General features: G+C 38.0%; 1 protein-coding gene across 1 annotated transcript; it reads left to right on the top strand.

Moving 5' to 3' along the window:
* On the top strand, positions 1 to 18,953 carry LOC111320382 (uncharacterized). Its single transcript, XM_022923056.2, has 7 exons — positions 1 to 1,894; positions 11,719 to 11,769; positions 15,712 to 15,989; positions 16,551 to 16,679; positions 16,784 to 16,908; positions 17,101 to 18,140; positions 18,594 to 18,953. The coding sequence occupies exons 1-7, from the start codon at positions 178 to 180 to the stop codon at positions 18,758 to 18,760; spliced, it is 3,507 nt and encodes a 1,168-aa protein (XP_022778791.2). The 5' UTR covers positions 1 to 177; the 3' UTR covers positions 18,761 to 18,953.
* The last annotated feature ends 426 nt before the right edge of the window (positions 18,954 to 19,379 follow it).

Raw genomic sequence — 19,379 nt, 5'->3', positions numbered from 1 at the left:
CATAAATTAGGACAACAAGATGGCTGAGGAAAGCTATTCATTCTGTTTACACGGCATGGGCTATCTGTGGGAGAATACAATCGAAGCCCTATCTTATTTCAGAGGTGTGTGCGTTATGTCAAAAACATTGTTTCATAACTTAAGGAGGCCCTGAGTTTAAATCAAGGACAGGAGAAAATGGCCTCGGATGTCGAGCAAAGTTTGTGTGGCACAAATAACAACATCCGTTCAGCGCTGCGCAGTGGAACGGCAAGCTACGCGATCACGGAGGACAAAGTTTTGATTGAAAGCGAATTTCTGGAGCTGAACAGCCAGCTTCACTATTCTAAACCGGTTCATATTTTATTGACGGATGAGTTTGTTTTTGTCAAAGAGATGAGAGATCGCAGGGAATCGGATACTCATGTGCTTCAGTACGAGTCAGCCAAAACAGTTACGAAATTTCTGCGTTCAGATGTGAACATGAAGGTTTGCCAGGGAAGTCCGTTTACTTTCAAAGCTAAGTGGAGTAAGGAAGCTTCGTCGTGGAAAAGGTACGAACTCTGCGGCAAGGAAGAGGTCTGGCCGAAGTGGCTACGGAGCTTCAGCGTGGAAGAACCCCAAGGGTATCATGTGATCCCATCGAGTAACATCTGCGAAATGGAAGGTGACTCCGACTCTGATGATTACAGCGAGGAAGACGATGGGGAAGACATTCAGATGCCGGGATACGCTTTGACTCTCTCAGTCGATCGTACAATTTCCATGTGGTCTATGTCGATGTTCAACCCGAGCAGAGTACGTAGACAAGCTACTTGCCAAAAACACGTCTGCCGTTTTCCTAAGCCTGTGGGCGTTTTGGAAAAAATCCATGTGGACGATCTTTCCGATAGTTTCACTGCAGAATCGTTGTATAGGTCGAACTCGCATCCTAGATTATCTCTTGCGAAATCTTTTCGATGTCCATCGTTGCCAGACGTGAAGGACTTGAAGAATGTTTGTGTGGATTCAGATTTGAAAAATCCCGCCTGGAGGACACGGGGTCAAAGTAGCGTAGCCTGTCCAAGCCAAGTGTTGAACTCTTCCACGTTACTACAACGTGAGGGGCACAATAAATATGAAACCCTCACCACGTTACAGCAGAAAGTAGAAAATCTGCGGTCTCATCCTACTAATCTTAATTTTGTGAGGAGGAGTAAATATGGGGATGTACCATCTTGGGATACCCTGACCACGCCCAAGCACCGTCGCAAACACTCCCTTAATGTTGCCATGAATAGTGAGGCTAACAGGATCCCCATGCCATCAGACTCTGGAACAAGAACAGGTTGCCGGAGCCCAACTTTTGGCAAGCAGGAGTCAATTGAGGAAGACATATTAGCAAATAATACTCATGAAACCAAAACACCAGATGCTTCAGTCAGCCCAAAAAAGACAGATTCATCTCGCGGTGTTAACCAAATTGAAAGGAGATCAGAGTCTTTGCCTTCTTCCAAGAGAACCGATTTGTCGCACATTCCTCATCCAGCTTCAGAGAGGAGAAGGAAGGTTGGGGTAGCAAGGCAGTTAGACTTCAAAGATGATATGGCTGTGGATTTGATTGACGGCAGTCAACCGCCTCGTAAAGAAAAAATTAGAAGGTTTTGGACTATCTTATCTAAGAAGAGACCAAAGTTAAAAGCACAACTGACAGGAGATGATGATTCATCAAAAGACTTTGATAGTATCAAACATGATGACGAAAATTCTTCAAGCATTACAGATTGTGAATTAGCACCAAATGGCATAGCTGGACTTGCTCGCCGTGGTGGATTAGGCAGCATTTTTTCAACTTCACCAAAAGACAAAGGAACTGGAGCAATATCAACCAATGATGAGCAAAGAACAGTAACATCACCAGCTCAAAGCAAGAAAGGTTAGTACCAGAAAGTGATCAGTATGGATTTACCAAGTTTTTAATTTCTTGTAACTTTCTGCAAAGATTTCCAAACATACTGAAAACTTAGAGAATTTAGGATGCACCAAGCATCTGAAATTGAAGGTCTGTCTCGAGTTCAAAAAATGAAACATGTCATTGAAATGTTAGACGTCATGAATTGTGTGAGCTATTAGTGTCACTAGGATTTACTCATCCAGACGTTGTGACTAACAGCATTACAGCTACTCTCTTCTTAAAAAACACAGTCAGTCAGTTATCTCCAGATTCTTCTTTCGCCTAACTGTTGTTTCAGCCCACAAATGAATAGACCAGATAATTAAACAATCAGCTTTACTGCTTATATTAAAATACTGTTTTTAATGGTAAAAGTTTTTGGAGAAACTTCTTTTTCCACATATGTTTACATGCACAATGCTTTGGACATTGTTGATCCCATCAGCAGGCAGGAAGCTTTTCCTTTTTGAACCTATTGTAATAGGTAGACTGGCACACCACCAGCTTCTCTATAACTCAATAGCAGGGCAATGGAGTGCATAGTCTAAAAGATAAAAATCCTTGCAGGAGACTCAGATGTTTTTGTCTGACCCACTGTGAAAAACAGATAACATATTCCTTTCAACTTCCACTTCTAAGGCATTTAAGGAATAAGTGATATATGTTGCCTTTAAGATTGTTAAGAGTGTTATTTAAAGCTCAAAATCTTCTATTTCCTTTAACAACATTGAGTGTGTTTTTGCGCAGTTACTGGTATATATATATATTAATTAGGATCTCCAAAGGAATGAAAAATTTTTTAACCAATTATTTTGCAAAGGTATCAAGACTTATTTATTCTGATTACTGGTAAGTTATTTTCAATTGTTGTTGGTATCTCAACCCTTTCCTATAAGTGCATGTTTGAGTTACCAAGTCGACAATGTGTTGTGAAAGTCATCTGTCAGTGACCCAGTCACAATTAGTCATTCATCAATTTACACTGTGATCACTCTCTTTGACTGCTTGGACGATGTGGCATTTATCTCTATATCAGACACACCAGGTCATTCCTGCTTTTGATAAGTTACATTTGTTAAGTTTTAATCTTCTATTAGAAGTTCTTTAACCTATTGACGTCCAGTGCGCCCGTATGCACCCATGTGAACCCACACCCTTTCTACACCTTGTGACATCATCACTTTTAACCCTGGAGCCCCACTTTGAGCACGTACTTGAACAGGTTGAAAATATTTTACAAACGATACCAGAATGAGTGCAATTGAGTGAAGGAGATTGGAGAAAAAGCCAAAAAACCATGTAACTTTGACCTGAAAATCTGCATGAAAATCTTGTTCCATTACCCACCTACCTTTCTGAGCATGTGGTTTGAAAATAATGAGTAGTTTCCTAAAAAATCTCTACACCAAAATGAAGCTTACTAAATTTCCAGCAAGTGAGGAGAAACTTCAGGCAAGGAAAGGGGAAAAAAGGGGCAGGAGAAAGAGAGAAAAGTAAAAGTCGTAGGTGGGGCATTACTTTTCAACCCAAAAACTATCACCAAATTTTGCTTTCTGCGCATGCCCGAGATTTTCAGGCCACCATTTTGCATTTATATCGAAAGGCCGTTGAGTGTACGAGCTGTCAATGAGTTTTTGGTAAGTTTGAGCTTTTAAAACCACAACAGTGACCCGAAATCTGCTTGACTAGCTTCAAAACACAGTTTTTCACAAAAGCTGCGGCCATTAATGGGTTAAAGAAAAAAAACACCAGGCCCCAGTTGTTCGAAGGATGGATAACACTATCCAGTGGATGGCGCAGTATGTTTTGGTAACACTTATCTGCTGGATAGTGATTTATCCATTGGATAGCACTATCTGCCCTTTGAACAACTGGAGCCAGGAGCCTGGGTGTTAACCTCTACGGATTTCAGATTTTCCAGTGAAACTCCATGTTAAGTCACTTTGTTTCAACAGATGTTGTTGTTTTCTACTTAGAGAAGGTATTTTCTCTGTTATTCTTTTGGTTTTTCGTTGCTTTGCTTATGAATTTTGTTATTGAAGTGGTAACAAGAAATGAAGAATTTTTTGTCAGGAAGACAAGATTTGATTAGTGCAAACCCAAAAGCAAGACACACTGAGTTATAAACAGATTTATTTATGTATTAACAAATTGAATGGAAATTAATGAAGAGAAAAGTATTCAGGCCTTTAAAATGTTCTATTGGTCTATACAAACAAAAGCAGACTGAATTGTTTTTGATGAAATTTCTAGTTTGTTCAATTTTAACAAATTGGTGTAAATGCATTTAAGTGCCATGGAAACTGAAACAAGTCAATCAACTTACGATTTCCTAGAAAGGAGATAACTTGATTTCACCTGTAAATGCCTTCTCGAATGAAGTTGTTTGTTAGCAAAAGCTAGTGTTTCAAAACTATGAGTCATGTGGACATTTACCTTTTACTTTCCACAACAGAAACTCTCTAAAACTGAAAATTTCATTCTTGGTAAAGGAAGTGAATAGAAGGTCTTTACTTCTCAAAACCTTGGAGAGTTTGTATGCAGGATAAGTCAATTGTGAGTGAATTTTTTGAAGGATTTAGAATGTTAAAGGCACTTTTCATTTTGCTCTCAGCTGTTTTTTCCCTTATCTAAGCATGACAGGTTAAAAAAATTTCAAAGAGCAACCCTTTTACCTATTAAATTTTCAAGAATTCCAAGTAATTTTTAAGGCAGTAATGAGAGGTACATGTACTTATAATATGGGTGGTACATTTTAGGGGTTACTCTGTACTGCCTTAAAAGGAGAACACTTCTTACATGTAGTATGCATGCACTGTATATTATTTATTCATCAATTTTATGGTGTGCTTCTAAACATCTTTCTTGTTTAAATAATCTCAAAAGTATCCCTTGGCTCTCAGGGTGTACTTTAAATCTATTATTTTTCAAGAGCCATTAGTTAAACTTCTCATGAAAGTAATTCACACTATGATTCTATTGTCATCCAAGGGTTGAATACAATGGATTTTTGTTAGCTTAAAGTGCCTTTAACCCCCAAAAATTTTTTGACCATATTAAATCTCTCTATTGCACTGAGCAAAATGCTGCAAAAATTTTTGTGTTTAGTTAAAATCCTGATTTTTTATGAATTTTCAAAGTCGTGGAAAATCGCATTTTTTCAAAACATGACCTAGGCACGGAATTATCAAGATGGGTCTGGGTCGAGCACAGTTTGTAACATCATTCCAGGCTTTCCAATGAGTTTGCTTCAAGGACTGGATGAAGTATCTTGATGGATATGCCTGAGAAGTGCGTTGTTTTCAGGTGTAGCAACACTCCCAACAAAGAAAAAAGAATATAGCACTTCATCCGATACCTTTTTATGGGGCAGATGACCCAGAGAAAAAAAATAGAAGAAAGAAGTGGGTTGACTTTGTGCAATTGAAGCGTGCACATTGGAAGCCCACAAAATACTCGACCATGTGTTCCAACCACTTCCAAGAAGAAGATTATTCAGTCATGTTTTATGCTCCTGACTAGCAAGACTATGCAATGAAGGTTGCAAAAAGATGGAGTTGGAATTTGCATCTTTCCAACTGATCACGCGTGGAATGTCGGAGGAAATGAAATCAGCTGAAAGCGAGTGAAGTAAGAGAGAGGTGAGAAAAATTTACCAGATCAGGCTTTAACGAAGGTTTCATCTTGTTGGGAACGTATAATATTGACTGAGATTGAATCGGAGCCCCACTGCCAATGGCCTGGAATGACGTCACTGGCCCCAGTCTCTGGTTCACTTGGTCGTTTGAAAACTATGCTCAACTTTGAAAAATCATAAAAAATTGCAGTTTTAACCAAACACAAAAATTTTTGCGGCATTTTGCTCAGTGCAATAGAGAGATTTAATATGGCCAAAAAAATTTTTGGGGGTTATAGGCACTTTAAGAGGTTGATGTAAAGACATTTAATGTAGCTTTTTGTGTCAGTCTAAGTTATGCAAGCAGATGAAAGAGTTTGTGTTGGAAAATAATAAAAATGTGATATCAGAGGAGACTGTAGATTATACAGGTTATATTGATAACAAACTGAAAAAGAGTCCAAAAGGCTGGCACCAACATATAAAATAATCAATAGATTATTATTTAGGTGCCCTTACATTGTATCTTTGTTCCAGTGTGGTCGGAAATTTGGTTGAGGAATTTGAAAATGAAAAAAAGTGTTTACAGTAGATGGAGAGAAAGACAGTCAAGTAATAAGAGGTTCCAAAAAATCACACTGCTTGGAAATCAGTTTTGATGCTGGTCATAGTTCTTAGGTTATACCCCTTGTTCCTAATGCTGAGAGCTCCCACTCTGCATGTTATCAATGTAGCAGTAGAATCATTCTGCTGTAGACATTTATGTTACATGGCATTTTGATCCATATTGTCTTTGCCAGCACCGCTTGAGTCAGTGATATAATATACCGGTATTAAATGTAGCCACAGACGACTGAGAACACTGAGTATCAAATTCTATATTTTATTTAATATATTGTGTTGTCCCCTGCAGCTTGAGTGTATCACTAAATGTTTTTTCTAAACAGCTATTGGCTTTCACACTTTTTGCAACACTGATTTGAGATCATTATTAAGCCAGGCTCTGCAATTTTTCGTACAAGATGAAATATAATTCTCTATCAGGAGGTTTCATAGACTTCAGATTAAATAATTGGAGTAATTTGGGAACAATTGTTGGAATCCAAACTGTTAGAAACTTTATTTTTGCAATATCATGATATTTTGCTTTTTCAGTAATCATTCTTCAGGTCGGTTTTGTGACAAACAAGATATGAGGGAGCAGTGTCAAAGAATATCATGTGTGGCCAATATGAAATTAAAGTTATCTAACTAAAATTTCCATTATGACTACTTACCAATATTTAATTATTTTGTTACTAAGAATAGCCATAAGTAGGTGAAGTTGCTTTATGAAAATCTTACTGACTGTGTGGTCTTTTTTTTCGATGTGGTACCAGTATTGTACCAGCATTGTTTGTTTTTCTGTTACCCAAAGCGTTTCTAAGTTTAATGTTGGACAGGTAATCTTAGGGTGCAATTGTCATTAACTTTCAAAGCTATCGAAAGGATGGTGTCTGTTATTGAACTTTGCTTTTATTATCCACTGGTTTAGTTCTGAAACTGGAATTTCTGACCTTTAACTGTGTTTCAACTTGGCAGATGCAATTGCAAAAGAGTCATATTACCAACATTTCCTCTTTCTGAGCATAATCCGCTGTGCGTGTCAGTAGAAGTCAGCCAAAAAAAAAGAAATCCCATTGTTTTTTTTGTTTTTTTTTTTGCCCTTCCCCATTGTTTTTTTTTTTTTTTTTTTTTTTTTTTTTAATGCCCTTCCTCAAGAGTTTGATGTACAGGTTCTAATAAGCTGCTTTTTATTGACCTGTGCAATGAAGTATGCAGGGATCAGGGGACTGCTCTATGCTCCAGTGAGTGACCAAGATAGAATTTCTCCTCTTGATATCCATACAATACCAAGCCGACAAGTGATGAGAATAAAGAAAAATATCGATTAGGGGATAATCAGTTGATTGAATACCAAATTCTCCCAACTAACATCAAGAATTGTATGGCAGAGAGTCAGGAGACTAGAATTAGTTGAAATTGAAGCTTTTAAAGTTTTGTGAGCATTGCATGTTAGAACCCTGTATATCATATTTAGTATATTTAATTGGTTAATTCGCCGCCAGTCAGAGCAGTTGTGGTGTAGGGGTTAAATGTTCATGATCCAGTGAATGTTGTTCTTTTCTGAATGAGAATTCTAAACCTCTCAAGAATTGTGGGAAGTCTGAGGGAGGTCCAGTTATTGTTGGTATGCAAGTTCTGATGTTTTATCCTGTTTTGTCACTGAGGTTTTCTCATCCTTCCTGAATCCGTAGAAAAGGATGCCAAAGGATGGTTTTCTGGTCTTCATCAGGAAAATATTTTGATTGAGAAAAGACATACACAAAATTGAAGCCTTTCTCAAGACAAAAATGATCATAGTTCTTAAATCTTAAGAAATCAGCTGTAGTAAAGGATTGTTTCATTTGAACTTAAGGGTAATCTGAACCATCAAAAATAAAGACGAGCAAGCCTTATGTGGGAATGTCATATGTCAGAGTGACAAGGAATCAAAGCTAAATGCATTAGAAGGATCGAATACCAACTTGATTAGATCATTGCATGATGTTTTGAAATCGAAACAACCGGCAGTTTCGGATATCACGCACGACAGGGAACACCGACTGTTCTTTTACTATGTCGTAAAAAATGACCTTTCAGTTTTACTTTGAAACTCAACCACGCTGATCTTTGATGCATTCTTTCTTGATTCCTGATTTTTTTAATGACCTCATTGCCAAAATCAAAGCTTCTAGGTCATTAGATGTGGCTGAAATGTGGTCTGGTTCAAGGAAGACCTATATACTCAACCATTCTTGTATGGAGTTTTCTTCTGAGAATGAACTGCTGGAAAATCCTTTCTGCTTTTCAATACCTCTGTGTTATTTCAACTTTCTGAATGATGGTACAGGTGAGATGTTTGATTCGTTTTCTCTAGAGTAAAAATATTTTTCTTACATGACTTCATTTTGACCAGTTGCAACAAAGCGTTGACCTCTATAAGAATGAGTAGGCTTCAAATCGTTTTACAGCCAATTTGTACTGAAGCCTTGCAGCAGTTTTTTTTTTAATATCAACAATTCAAATTGATAAGAAAGTCTTGAATTCAAAGAAAATCAGCCCACACGGGTCCAGAACTGCGAAGAAATATCTAATTGATTGTAATTTCCCGTTGTGAAAGACATCACTAATATCTTCTTCTAATCTTCTTGCTTCAGTTGTGATGTGATCAGATCAGGTTTGGCATGAATGAATTTCAAATATCAGTTGAGGCTTTACTATAATGTGACTTTAACATTTGTTTTTCTTGCAAATTCCAAACCATCTACTTGTAGATGTAGATAGCAGTTTCTTGTCATTGATATTAGGTTTTTTCCTAAGGAATAAATGAAAATATTGAGGCCTTATTCCTTCTTAAACAATCCAGTTGCAAGATATTGTTTCAGTTCCTGCTGGCTTCTTGTTTTGATTAAGTTCACACATGTATGTGTTAAATGTCTCTCAATTTTTTGGTTATGAAAGACATCACAGAAATCCCCTTGCCCCAGTTGTGACTTATAATTACACGATAGGCAATAAAATTCAGAGCAAGCCTTTAGGTTTAATTTGCTTGTAGAATGAACGGTGCTGAAACTTTCAAATATCAGTGGTGGCAACAATATAATGTGATTTTATGCATTTGTTTTTCTTGCAAATTCCAGTCCATGTGCTCGGGGATGTAGATAACAGGTTATTGTTTATTAAAAATGATAAGGTTTTTACGTAATAATGCCTCGCTTCTTCTTAAAATCCCATAGTGAGATATTGTCTCAGTTTGCTGCTAGTCTCTTGTTTTGATTAAGTCCATATGTGTTAAATATCTCTAAACTGAGTGCGAGAAATTAGAACACAAACCTGTAGCACTAAACTAGCTCCTCTTTCTTAAAGGTAGATCTCTGAAAAAGCAGTTATTCTCCGAGCAATTGTCTACAGGTTTTGTGTTTATCCGTGGCATTGTTCAGAAATTATGTGTAGGGCTGTGTTGTATGCTATTCACATAAATTTAGATGCTGTATGTTAGAATTTTTCGACGTGAAATACTCAGTGATATTACTCAAGTTCTAGCTGGTTTTTAAAGTACAAATTCTGTAATACAATATCGTCCTGCTGTTGTACAATGTTGAAAGATTCTTGTCATCTCGGCATTTTCATTTGACCTTTCGTGAGAGATTTCAAAACAGTTCACCTCAGAACATATTTATTTTCACAGTGTAAATAGTATAAAAGAAATGAAAAAGTAGGGGGAGGTCTGCATGTGAGTCCATTATTGTCTATTTGCCAAGGAGAAGCCTTTACAATAAATTACAATTTTATTCACGTCAGGAAGTTTAAGTTTTTTTTCGTCCATGGGGTTTTCCTGCTCTTATAGTTCAGTTATTTGTCTTTTATTAAATCTTTCAGTTTCTTTAAGCTGCAGAACTGAAGCATGTAATTTAATGATATAGCATTCAAAGATTTAGTGTGCATTTTGGAATTCTAATGGTTCTCCATTAAAACTAACATCCACTGATTTTTCAAACCTTTGTTTTGAGAATTTATTGTTACAGTATTCAATTGAGACATTGGCAGGAAACGTTTTTATGTTGTTGTTGTTGTTGTTTGCTTTTTGTTAGGAGGGCTTTCGTGGAGATAGAATGTTCCGTTCAATTTGAAAGAAGCATAAATTTGATGAAAAGGTTTACATCCAGTTTCAGTTTTGTCCTAATAATAATAATAATAAAGGTCTTTATTAAGAATTATTGTGCAAACAGACGTGCAACAATTAACATGAATGGAATGAATAAGGAAAAGGAAAAGGTATTAATTACTATTGAAAAGACATCTATTAATAAAAACTGATTTAAAACGGCTTGTCTGAACCTTAGGTAAAATATAATTATGCGGCCTAGTTCTCAACTGCCGTGTTCTCTTGGGAGGTAAGAGATCGCTCAACGCAGTGTTGGTGGAAGAGATCCTTTGCCATAATTTCTTATCTCTATATCCAAGATACTGTGCTGCTTTAAACAGTAACCCAACTTATAACACCTGGCAAAGAGCTTATCAATTCTACTTAAATATTTACTATAAAAAGCGCACCCCCAGACCTCAATAGGATATGTAAAAACTGAAAGAATCAAACTTTGAAAAATAAGTCCAAATTCTCAATAGAGTAGCCATAATCAGTTTACATATTCTTAAAATATACAACCTACTGCTGGCCTTACTAAGTAGATAATCAATATGAGTGTCCCAATTAACTGGCACTTGCTCAAAGGTAACACCCAATAGTTTCAGTTTTTCTTTCCTCCCTTTGATCTCGAGTGGTTCAGGAGACGTCTATAAGATTTTGCTTATAGTATCATATGAGAGCTATAACGGTACTGTGTCTGAAAAGGAAATGAGATTCAATGTTTGGGTATTTTTTCCTGCTGCCCCTTTACAGCACAAAAGAAAATACAAAATGCTTTCAGCCCTAGTGTGGTGGCTTAAATGCAACTGAATTTGCCTGGATTTTTACTCTTGTGTCGACATTCGATCCATGGCTGGTAAGAGAATCTGCATAGTATTTAACTTGTTACATTACGCAAGTATCAAACGGCCACACGAGAGGGGCAGACGTTTTTTGCACACGTGTCAACTTCGTTTGAAACATGGTAAACAGAAGGGGTGGATTTAAAAAGAAATTGTGATTATTGTTCAGTTTAGCAAGTAAGGCAGGATTTTGTAGGATAAATTTGTAACAGTTGGTCTGTGTAATTTGCAATAATTGGAAAAGATACTGAGGATCACATGTGAAGTCTATTGACTGGGTGAAGTTGGATTTTGAGTGTTAAACTGTAAGGAATTCTCCGATGCAAGAATCGGAAAAAACATTGATATTATAAGTAGCTGTTAACTATAAATTAAAGAATTCTTACAAATGTATTGTTGGTCCATGATGAAACAATGTCAAATATTTCAAATTTCAGGATGAAAGAATAAAGGAAACATTCGAAATTATCTAGGCCTATGGGTTGTTAGTGCTGTTACGAAATGTAGAAAAAATGTATGAATTTTTACTTTTCGATATTTGCAGTGCGTTTTTTCGTTGTGTTTGGGTTATGTAAATATTATACATTGCATTGAAACTTTTTTCTTTATCTTTCCTAAGATCCCGCCATGGAAACGACTCCAATCGGAAAACCCAGTTTCTCTTATAGTGGTAAGTTATTTTCATTATTTTTCAAAATTCAAATATGACGAGCGCTTGAGTATTTCTTAAACAATCTTTGGGGATGTTGATAATTCAATAATGTCTTTACTGACTTGCAACAGTTTTTTACCACACGTTTTCAAAGAGTTAATGTTATGCCAAATAAGTTTCTGGCAAGTTCTCTTTTTTGCATGTTATGCCATAAGTTGTGCTTTGTTTTTGCCTTTGTTTTTAGTGTTCTCGTTTTCGTGTCATTTTTGCCTCTTTTGATTCCTTAACAATTTTACATCAGTTTGTGACGAATAAATTTTTTCAGATAGGCCCTTGGGCTTTTTTGGAAAAAATGGCTTTTAATCCTCCCACAATTTTTTTTCAAATAATTGCTGATTTGAGTGGAGTGTTGAATGGCCTGTCGGGAGACTCGAGACTATTCTACACTGTGTTTAACACCGGTGACTCTCAATGTAATTTGTCAAGGGTTAGCTTCGAAGCATTAACTTTATACTTATTGACTCAAGGTTGTTAATTATCATCCTAATTTATGCCTAGGTGTAAGTCGTTTCTCTAACTTAACTAGCGTTTCCGGAACTTTCTCAACCAAGGCCAATGTTACACATCGCAAAAGAATATTCGGGCGTAAGTTAGGTATCAAGCTTGTGGAAAGAAAAATAACGAGTTCAGGGTTTTTCTTTTGTCAAACTTTCCTCTGAAGAACGCCTCAGTTCTTGACGTAATCATCATTTTTGTGTTACCGAGACGGTTCCGCTCTCGTAGTTGTTTTGATTAATGGTGACTCTTGCGTATTCTCACGTATTTTCTGAAACGATTTGTTTCTCCAATTGTAAACCAACGTAAAAACGCAAATAAGATTAAACTGCCATTATTCACCGGCCTCTAGCAGTGAGGTTAATGAAGAAAACATGACCTAATCAAAGTTTTCGTGACTGAAGAAATTTCACGATCATTCTGTGTGGATTAAAAGTGCTTAGCGGAAAATCAACAGACAATACAATTTGCAACCCACTGTCCTGTGCTATTGTAATATTTGCCGCCACCAACACAGCAGAACTGTTGAAGGTGGTAGCGGGAGGTACTGCTTTTTCCAAATGTTTGGCTTCACCGTACCAGTGGCGCAGTGCGTTAATTTACATCTTCGAAGTAGAAGTGAGCATATTCGGAAATGTATTTGTTGCTTAAGTACAATGTAGATATCTTAAAATTCTCTCTTAAGCGGTTATCTTTGATCGTATGCTACAATATTTCAATCGGCTTCATTGGAATATTGTTTGGTGTTAGTGTTAGGCATTTGTGAACTTCTGGGCTCGGTTGTTCAAAGAGCGGATAACTCGTTATCCATCGGATAAGTGTTACCAAAACGTACTGCGGTATCCACCGGATAGAGGTTTATCTAGTGGAAAGCTTTATCCGACCTTCGAACTACCGGGGCCTAAAGTGTGCGGTTTTTACACAAATCGATGTTGGTTTTATTATTTTGACGACTTTGAACGTCGAACGACGTTCATACTCGAGAACAAGTTTTGAATTGTGACAAATCTGAATTAATAATTTAATTTTTTCCAGTCAACGGCATAATAATTCATCGTCTTCTCGTATGAAATTAATTTTGGAAAACTGCCGTGTCCTTTAATTAAATGCGACACGATCGCTCGTAGAAACCTGTACAAACAAATATCACAAATGTATACAAATGAGACAATGAATATACTCGTGTCTAGATTTTTCGTTTTTTACTGGGTTTTATCAATCCTCGCGTACAAGGGAAGGGATCGTTCGCGGACGTTTTGGTTAATGTGTAAACTTACTTGTCATCAAATTTATCTGCCCGCGGGAAATTTTTTCAAAGAATCACGCCAGATCTTGTTTCGCATGCTTTTGTCAGGCGGCAAACTTCGCGTAGTCTGAACACCGACACGCAATGGACTTGAATCTGTCACGCCTGTAACGTGATTTATCGGACGTGACGAAACGATCAGTTTCAGCTCATTTTGCGCGTGACGCTTGCGTGATGCGACGGGCGGCACAGAACTAGTCTAAACTTAGAGCAAAGCTTTATTTGGGAAAAAATCTTAGTTGGTAGAATTGACAATGGTGAGCTTAAAATATCACGGGACGTCTAGATCAAAGGAAAACTGTTTAAAAAGGCCACTCGCTCGACGCAATGAAGGAGCTTTGAGCAAAAACTCAGTATAAATGCGGTTGATTTTAATATTATCCCAGGTATGTAAAAATCATGGTCCTTTGCGTTGACGTGATTCTTTTCATGGCGATAATTTTTCTCAGTTCACTGTATTCTTAAAAATGTTTGATAACGAATTATCCAGGGTATATTTTTGGAATTTGTTGGCCGTTGTTAAAGAAACATTAACTTCGATCATTTTTGGTGTAAATCGGAAGGAACGAGGAGTTTTAAGTTTTTTATTTGTTTATTCATTTTTTTGTGGTTCACGAGTTGTAAGGTAAGTCGCCGCTGCGCGGATCAAAACAGGTGTTTATCTGGGAGCCCACCAGTCACGTATTTGTCTGAGAACATGACCCCAATAACTTGGAAGGAAGTAACGTAGCACAAAAGAAGTATTCGTGTTTTTGTAGGATTTTTTAACTAAAGTACCTAGCATTGGCAATTGATTGCGACGAAATGCTGGAGAATTGGGGCAAACGTTTTCGTTGAAATACCTTTTCTTCAATTCCTTTCGAAATCCTCACGAATAATGTTTTCTGACACAAGGAAACTTCGCGACAGTTTGACCTTTTCAATCTTTGGATCTGAAAGGCTTATAAAGAAATACAATTTTTTTTCCTTTTAAGTGGAATTATAGGTAGGAACTAGTTGTTCAGTGGTGCAATTCGATTTTCCAGCCTCTAGCGAGCCTTGATATTTTAAAACAAAGGAAAGGATTTTTAGGGACGTGTCCAGACAAATCTTGCTCGCAAAAGCAAACTATTTTACACAGTAAGACAGATTTGGCACAGGATATGGGCTTTGTTTTAGCTGCACACACCGCCATCATAACTTTTGTTTGGTTCTCAAAGGATTCCAACGAGAAGTGGAATTGTAGATTTTTTTCACAGTAGAAGAATTTTTGAAAGTGACTTTAGACTGAATGCCGTAAAACCAGCGATAAGAAATCGCAGCGGCCAGGCATTTCCAAAAATAGATGTGTATGTCACAGGGACCTTGTGAGAACCCGCGGTAAACAGAAGCAGACTATCTCAGAATTGCTGGCAGTGCGTATGACTAAAACACGGTTGGCCCTAGTTTTGCGTCCAATTGCTCAAGAGACTGGGTCGAGTTTTATTGACCAATCACAACGCCAAGTTAAGCAATTTCAGTTAAATCCCGAATAAATTTTGTTATTCTGATGAAAATTTCTACATCGCATGATCAGGAGCCGCTTAATCTAAAAAACTTGAACTTTAAGAAGCACATGTATTTCATGGTAACACTTGCGTCACTCAATGAACTCAAACCGTAGATCACTGAATGGTAATGCCTGTAATTTTACGCATTCAGACGAACTTTGCACCAATCATCTCATGAAATGTATCGGCTCGTCTTGTAGGAGCCAATCCCCTTTCAATATTTTTTGTTTCTTTGTGTACAAGGAATGAGGAAAGATGAATGTGCAAACCATCGAGTCATGAAAAATTAAACCGAAATAATCATTTTTGCGATAAGATTGCGGTTAAATCAATTACGAATTAACTGAAAGCAACAGCATTGTATTCTGTTACTACTAAGATCTTGAAGGATTCTGGGCTTACGTAGGATTATCGTCAGCTTTTGGAGGATTTCGGGTACTTTCGGGTACTTTCGGTCACATGCAATTTGCTTTCGGGTGCGTAAATAAGAGTCTCTTAGGGTTTGCTATAATTCTTTTTAGTCTTCGCCAATTTTTGATCTAACGCTATTCTTCTTGTTCTGTGTTATAGGAAGCATGAAAAAGAAGAAGCTGGTCAAGAAAATTTTGTCTCCAATATTCAAGGCCACTTCTCAAGAAGAAGAAATAAGTAACCAGGCAACCAGTCCAACAGGCGAGATTCCTCAGAGCCCCGACTCAGTGGACAGTTCTTCCCCAGATCTCTCTCAGCGCCTCGTCGATATAGACGCTTCGCTGTTTGCGCGAGAAATCACACTCATTGACAAAGAACTATTTGTCAGAATTCCTTGGCCTGAGCTGGCCAACTGTGGGTGGATGACTAAAGATAAGGTAAAGAAATAGATCTCATCGGTGTTCACCTTTTTTCAGCGCGATGATGTCCTGGTACACGTGTTAAAGTGATACTGGAGGTAGCGTGAAAACCTGTTTTCATGCGCCGCACACAGCTTGTTTTACGTATGTGTGGTGGTTTGTTGCTTTTTTCATAGCAAGGGAGAAACGCTTATGTCCAAAGAGAACAAGAAAGAAACTCAGTAATAAGTTTATTGTCAAAAAGTTTTTCAGCATGTTGTGACAACAACAGATCTTTATTCGATCTACGAAGATCAGTGGAATCTCAAGGAGTAAATCTAGTGTATTTCCACTCTTTCATTCTGTAGAGATGGGTGAGTGAATCAACAAACAAGTCAGCAAGTAAATGAGAGACAATATGCTAAAAAATAAACGATTACAGACGGCGAGTGTACGAACGAATATAAGGTGAAAAACGAACGAATATGAGGCGAAAAACGAGCGGATTAACGATCGACCAGGTGGACAAACGCTAGGACGAGCCAAATAAACGAGCTTGTTTCTGTTGGTCATTGTTGAGTTTTTTATTGTTCATTGCAGTACGTGACTTCCCCAAATGTGATGGCAATGGTGGAGTTTTTCAACCGCATCGCCCTTTTAGCTGCGTCTGAAGTTCTCTCTCAGGAAACAACTCCAGGACGGGCCAGAGCAATCTCTAAAGTCATCCAGGTATCTACGATTTCACAGTTCTTCTTTAGTTCTCAGTCGTTATCGCGTGTTGTTGTTTTTTATCTTCTTTTTTCATGTTTTCTTGAATACGTTCCTTTTCCCAGATCGCCGAAAAGTGCCAACTTTTGGGAAACTTCAATTCTCTCAAGGCTCTTTTGGCTGGTCTCCAGTCCACACCCGTCTACAGACTGAAAGATACCTGGAAAGAAGTGCCTTCAAAGAAGAAAAAGTAAGATTCTCTTCAATTGGAATGAATGTTTTCTTCAGAGGTGTGGGATCGGACATAGATTTTGACGAAGGCTTTTTGAGTGAAGTGGAGTAGGGCGAACATCACATGTCGCATAATTTGTTTGCTTGTTTTTTTTTTTTCGGTTTGGTTACACATGTTTGTTAATTTTTGTATCGTCGTTTTACTTCTCAGGAAATTTCGAGACCTATCTATTCTCATGGGAGAAAGTGAGAATTTCAGGCTGTATCGTGCAGAACTCTCCGCTTGTTTGGAAAACGGCCCTTGTATACCATTCCTTGGAAACTTTTTAACGGAAATTGCCCAGACTCACACATACTTGGCTTATAAAGGAAAAAACGGTGTGAAAGGAGGTAAACAATCTCCGCTGTCGGCACGAAACTGTAAACTCGATAGGACGGATGGAGCCATAATCAACGGTGAAACTCCAAAACGCAATAGCATAACCAGTCTCAGTGTAAACAACGTGAATGTGTCATCTGACGAACAGAGCTCACCGCGTGACAAAGAAAGTGTCACGGTGGATTCAAATGATAAGCGGACCGCTAAAGTGAAGCGGACGCCGTCACGCAGCAAACTATGGCGGTTTCACAACCGACAGAGTATAAATGATAGTGGTGTCATGTTGAATCGTAGCAGGAACAATAGTGCTGAGGTTTTAGACATTCCTGATGGCGATACTCATAAAGTTATGACTTCGAGTACAGATTCGGTGATCAACAGCACGTGCTCGCTGAATGATAGTCCTCGGAGTGCGAGGAATGGTAACGCGCGCACTTCCAGTAAACCTTCTCTGTTGAGGAGACTTTCTGAAACTTCTTCGAATCATAATGGGGTGTCGTTTTCGAAGAAGCCTAATAGGCGTTTGTCGGAGACCAAATCGAACGAGAGTCGCCGAGCGTTTCTAAAGGGACTGGTTCGAAGAACGCCGAGTAGTCAGTCAGTGAAGGAAGGAAGGGTTTCACGGGGACCTTCCAATGAAAAACTCACCGTCAGTCTGAGCACTTTATCAGTCGCGGAGAACTCAAACAGTGTAAAATTCAAAGAACTGGCTAAATCTCAAAGTAGTCCGTCAGTAGAGGAAGGTGGCAGGCTCTCCCCAGAACTCAGCCCAAGCCCCCTCGACAGATCCCCTCAGATCGAAGTCGTCTCCTCCAGTTACAGCTCAGTGACGAATTATTCGCCACCGACCAGCAGTCACGAGTTACAATCAGGTGAGTAGGCAAAATGTCTCCTAACAATTGGATTATTAGTAATAGTAAGATCAGTAACTGTAGTAACTGCTGATCTATGAGCAGTGGGATTTTGCTACTTTCCATGATCAAATTAGGCCCGGTAACGTGAGCATTTGCGTAGTGCTCCAGGGCAACACTCTTCACTCGTCTCCCTTTGAGATTAAAATGGGTACTGGCGAACTGTCAGAGTAACTTGATGAACTGCTGGGGTAGGGTGGGTGGAGGGGGAGGCAAGACTCTTTGCGGTGGACTAGCATATCATCGCGGGGGTAGGTCCTTTATATACTCTTAGTCATTTCATGCATCGGAAATCTGTCTAAGATTGGTTATGAATGAGCCAGTTGGGTCATACAAAGTGAGATGTTTCATGACTAAGTACTTAAGTTGTAACTTATTTCTTTCTCTTATTTTTTTTGTTTTGTTACTACTCAGGTACGGAGAAACAATTATGGGCTTACCAGATCGCTGCAATTCAGTACGACTTCGTTAGCCGTCCGTTTGTCAGACACTTTCTCCTAAACGCTTCTTTTAACTCCGAGGAAGACAACTACAGACTCTCGCTTAAGCGGGAAACCCCGGCTAAGAAAACGGGTAGCTGATTCATAGGAACTTATGGAAGGGGGCCTTCACTTGTGCTGCCACCATGGAAACTAGGGCTTGTAATCGCCACGTTTCATTTTCAAGTTCTTGACGTCTCGTTCCCACGCTCTCGCTCGTTTTGAATACCGAGTTAATCTGGGTACAAAAACTTAAGAACTAATCTTGGAGACACGTTGACAACTCATTTCCTTCCAAGAAACGTTTTCAAATTAACTTTGTTGACTGCTTCAAACAAGTCTCACTTCTATGACTATTTCAAAGTAGTATCCTTCTCTCTCAAAATTATAACACAATTACTTTCACCTTTCGTCAAACCAACATATTTTAAGTTTATTATTATTGTAATTGGAAGGTAAATGATGTTATTTTTACAATGAAACTAACTCAATTTACTCATTGGTTTTCAGTTAAGTTCATAGAGATCTTGCCCTCGATTTCCTTGTAAATATTTAAATTTCTCATCGCTTCGTTTTATGATTAGAAATTGTGAATATATTATTGAAAAGATTATCAAGATATAGTTGAACAATCCAAGAAACAAAGACGAAATAAATAAATGAAAATGAATTAAGTGTTGTGGGGGTTTTACCACTCGCTTGGCGAATTAACAAGAGGTAC

This window comes from Stylophora pistillata, chromosome 10 (assembly GCF_964205215.1).
Source record: "Stylophora pistillata chromosome 10, jaStyPist1.2, whole genome shotgun sequence".
NCBI classification, from domain to species: domain Eukaryota; kingdom Metazoa; phylum Cnidaria; class Anthozoa; order Scleractinia; family Pocilloporidae; genus Stylophora; species Stylophora pistillata.
The sequence above is the reverse complement of the archived record's forward strand: the minus strand, read 5'-3'. Positions and strand labels throughout refer to the sequence as shown.

Coding starts and splice junctions, on each gene's coding strand:
- LOC111320382 (XM_022923056.2), top strand. CDS start 178: ATGGCCTCGGATGTCGAGCAAAGTTTGTGTGGCACAAATAACAACATC. Junction 15,990..16,550: donor GGTGGATGACTAAAGATAAG/GTAAAGAAATAG, acceptor TGTTCATTGCAG/TACGTGACTTCCCCAAATGT. Junction 16,680..16,783: donor CAATCTCTAAAGTCATCCAG/GTATCTACGATT, acceptor TCCTTTTCCCAG/ATCGCCGAAAAGTGCCAACT.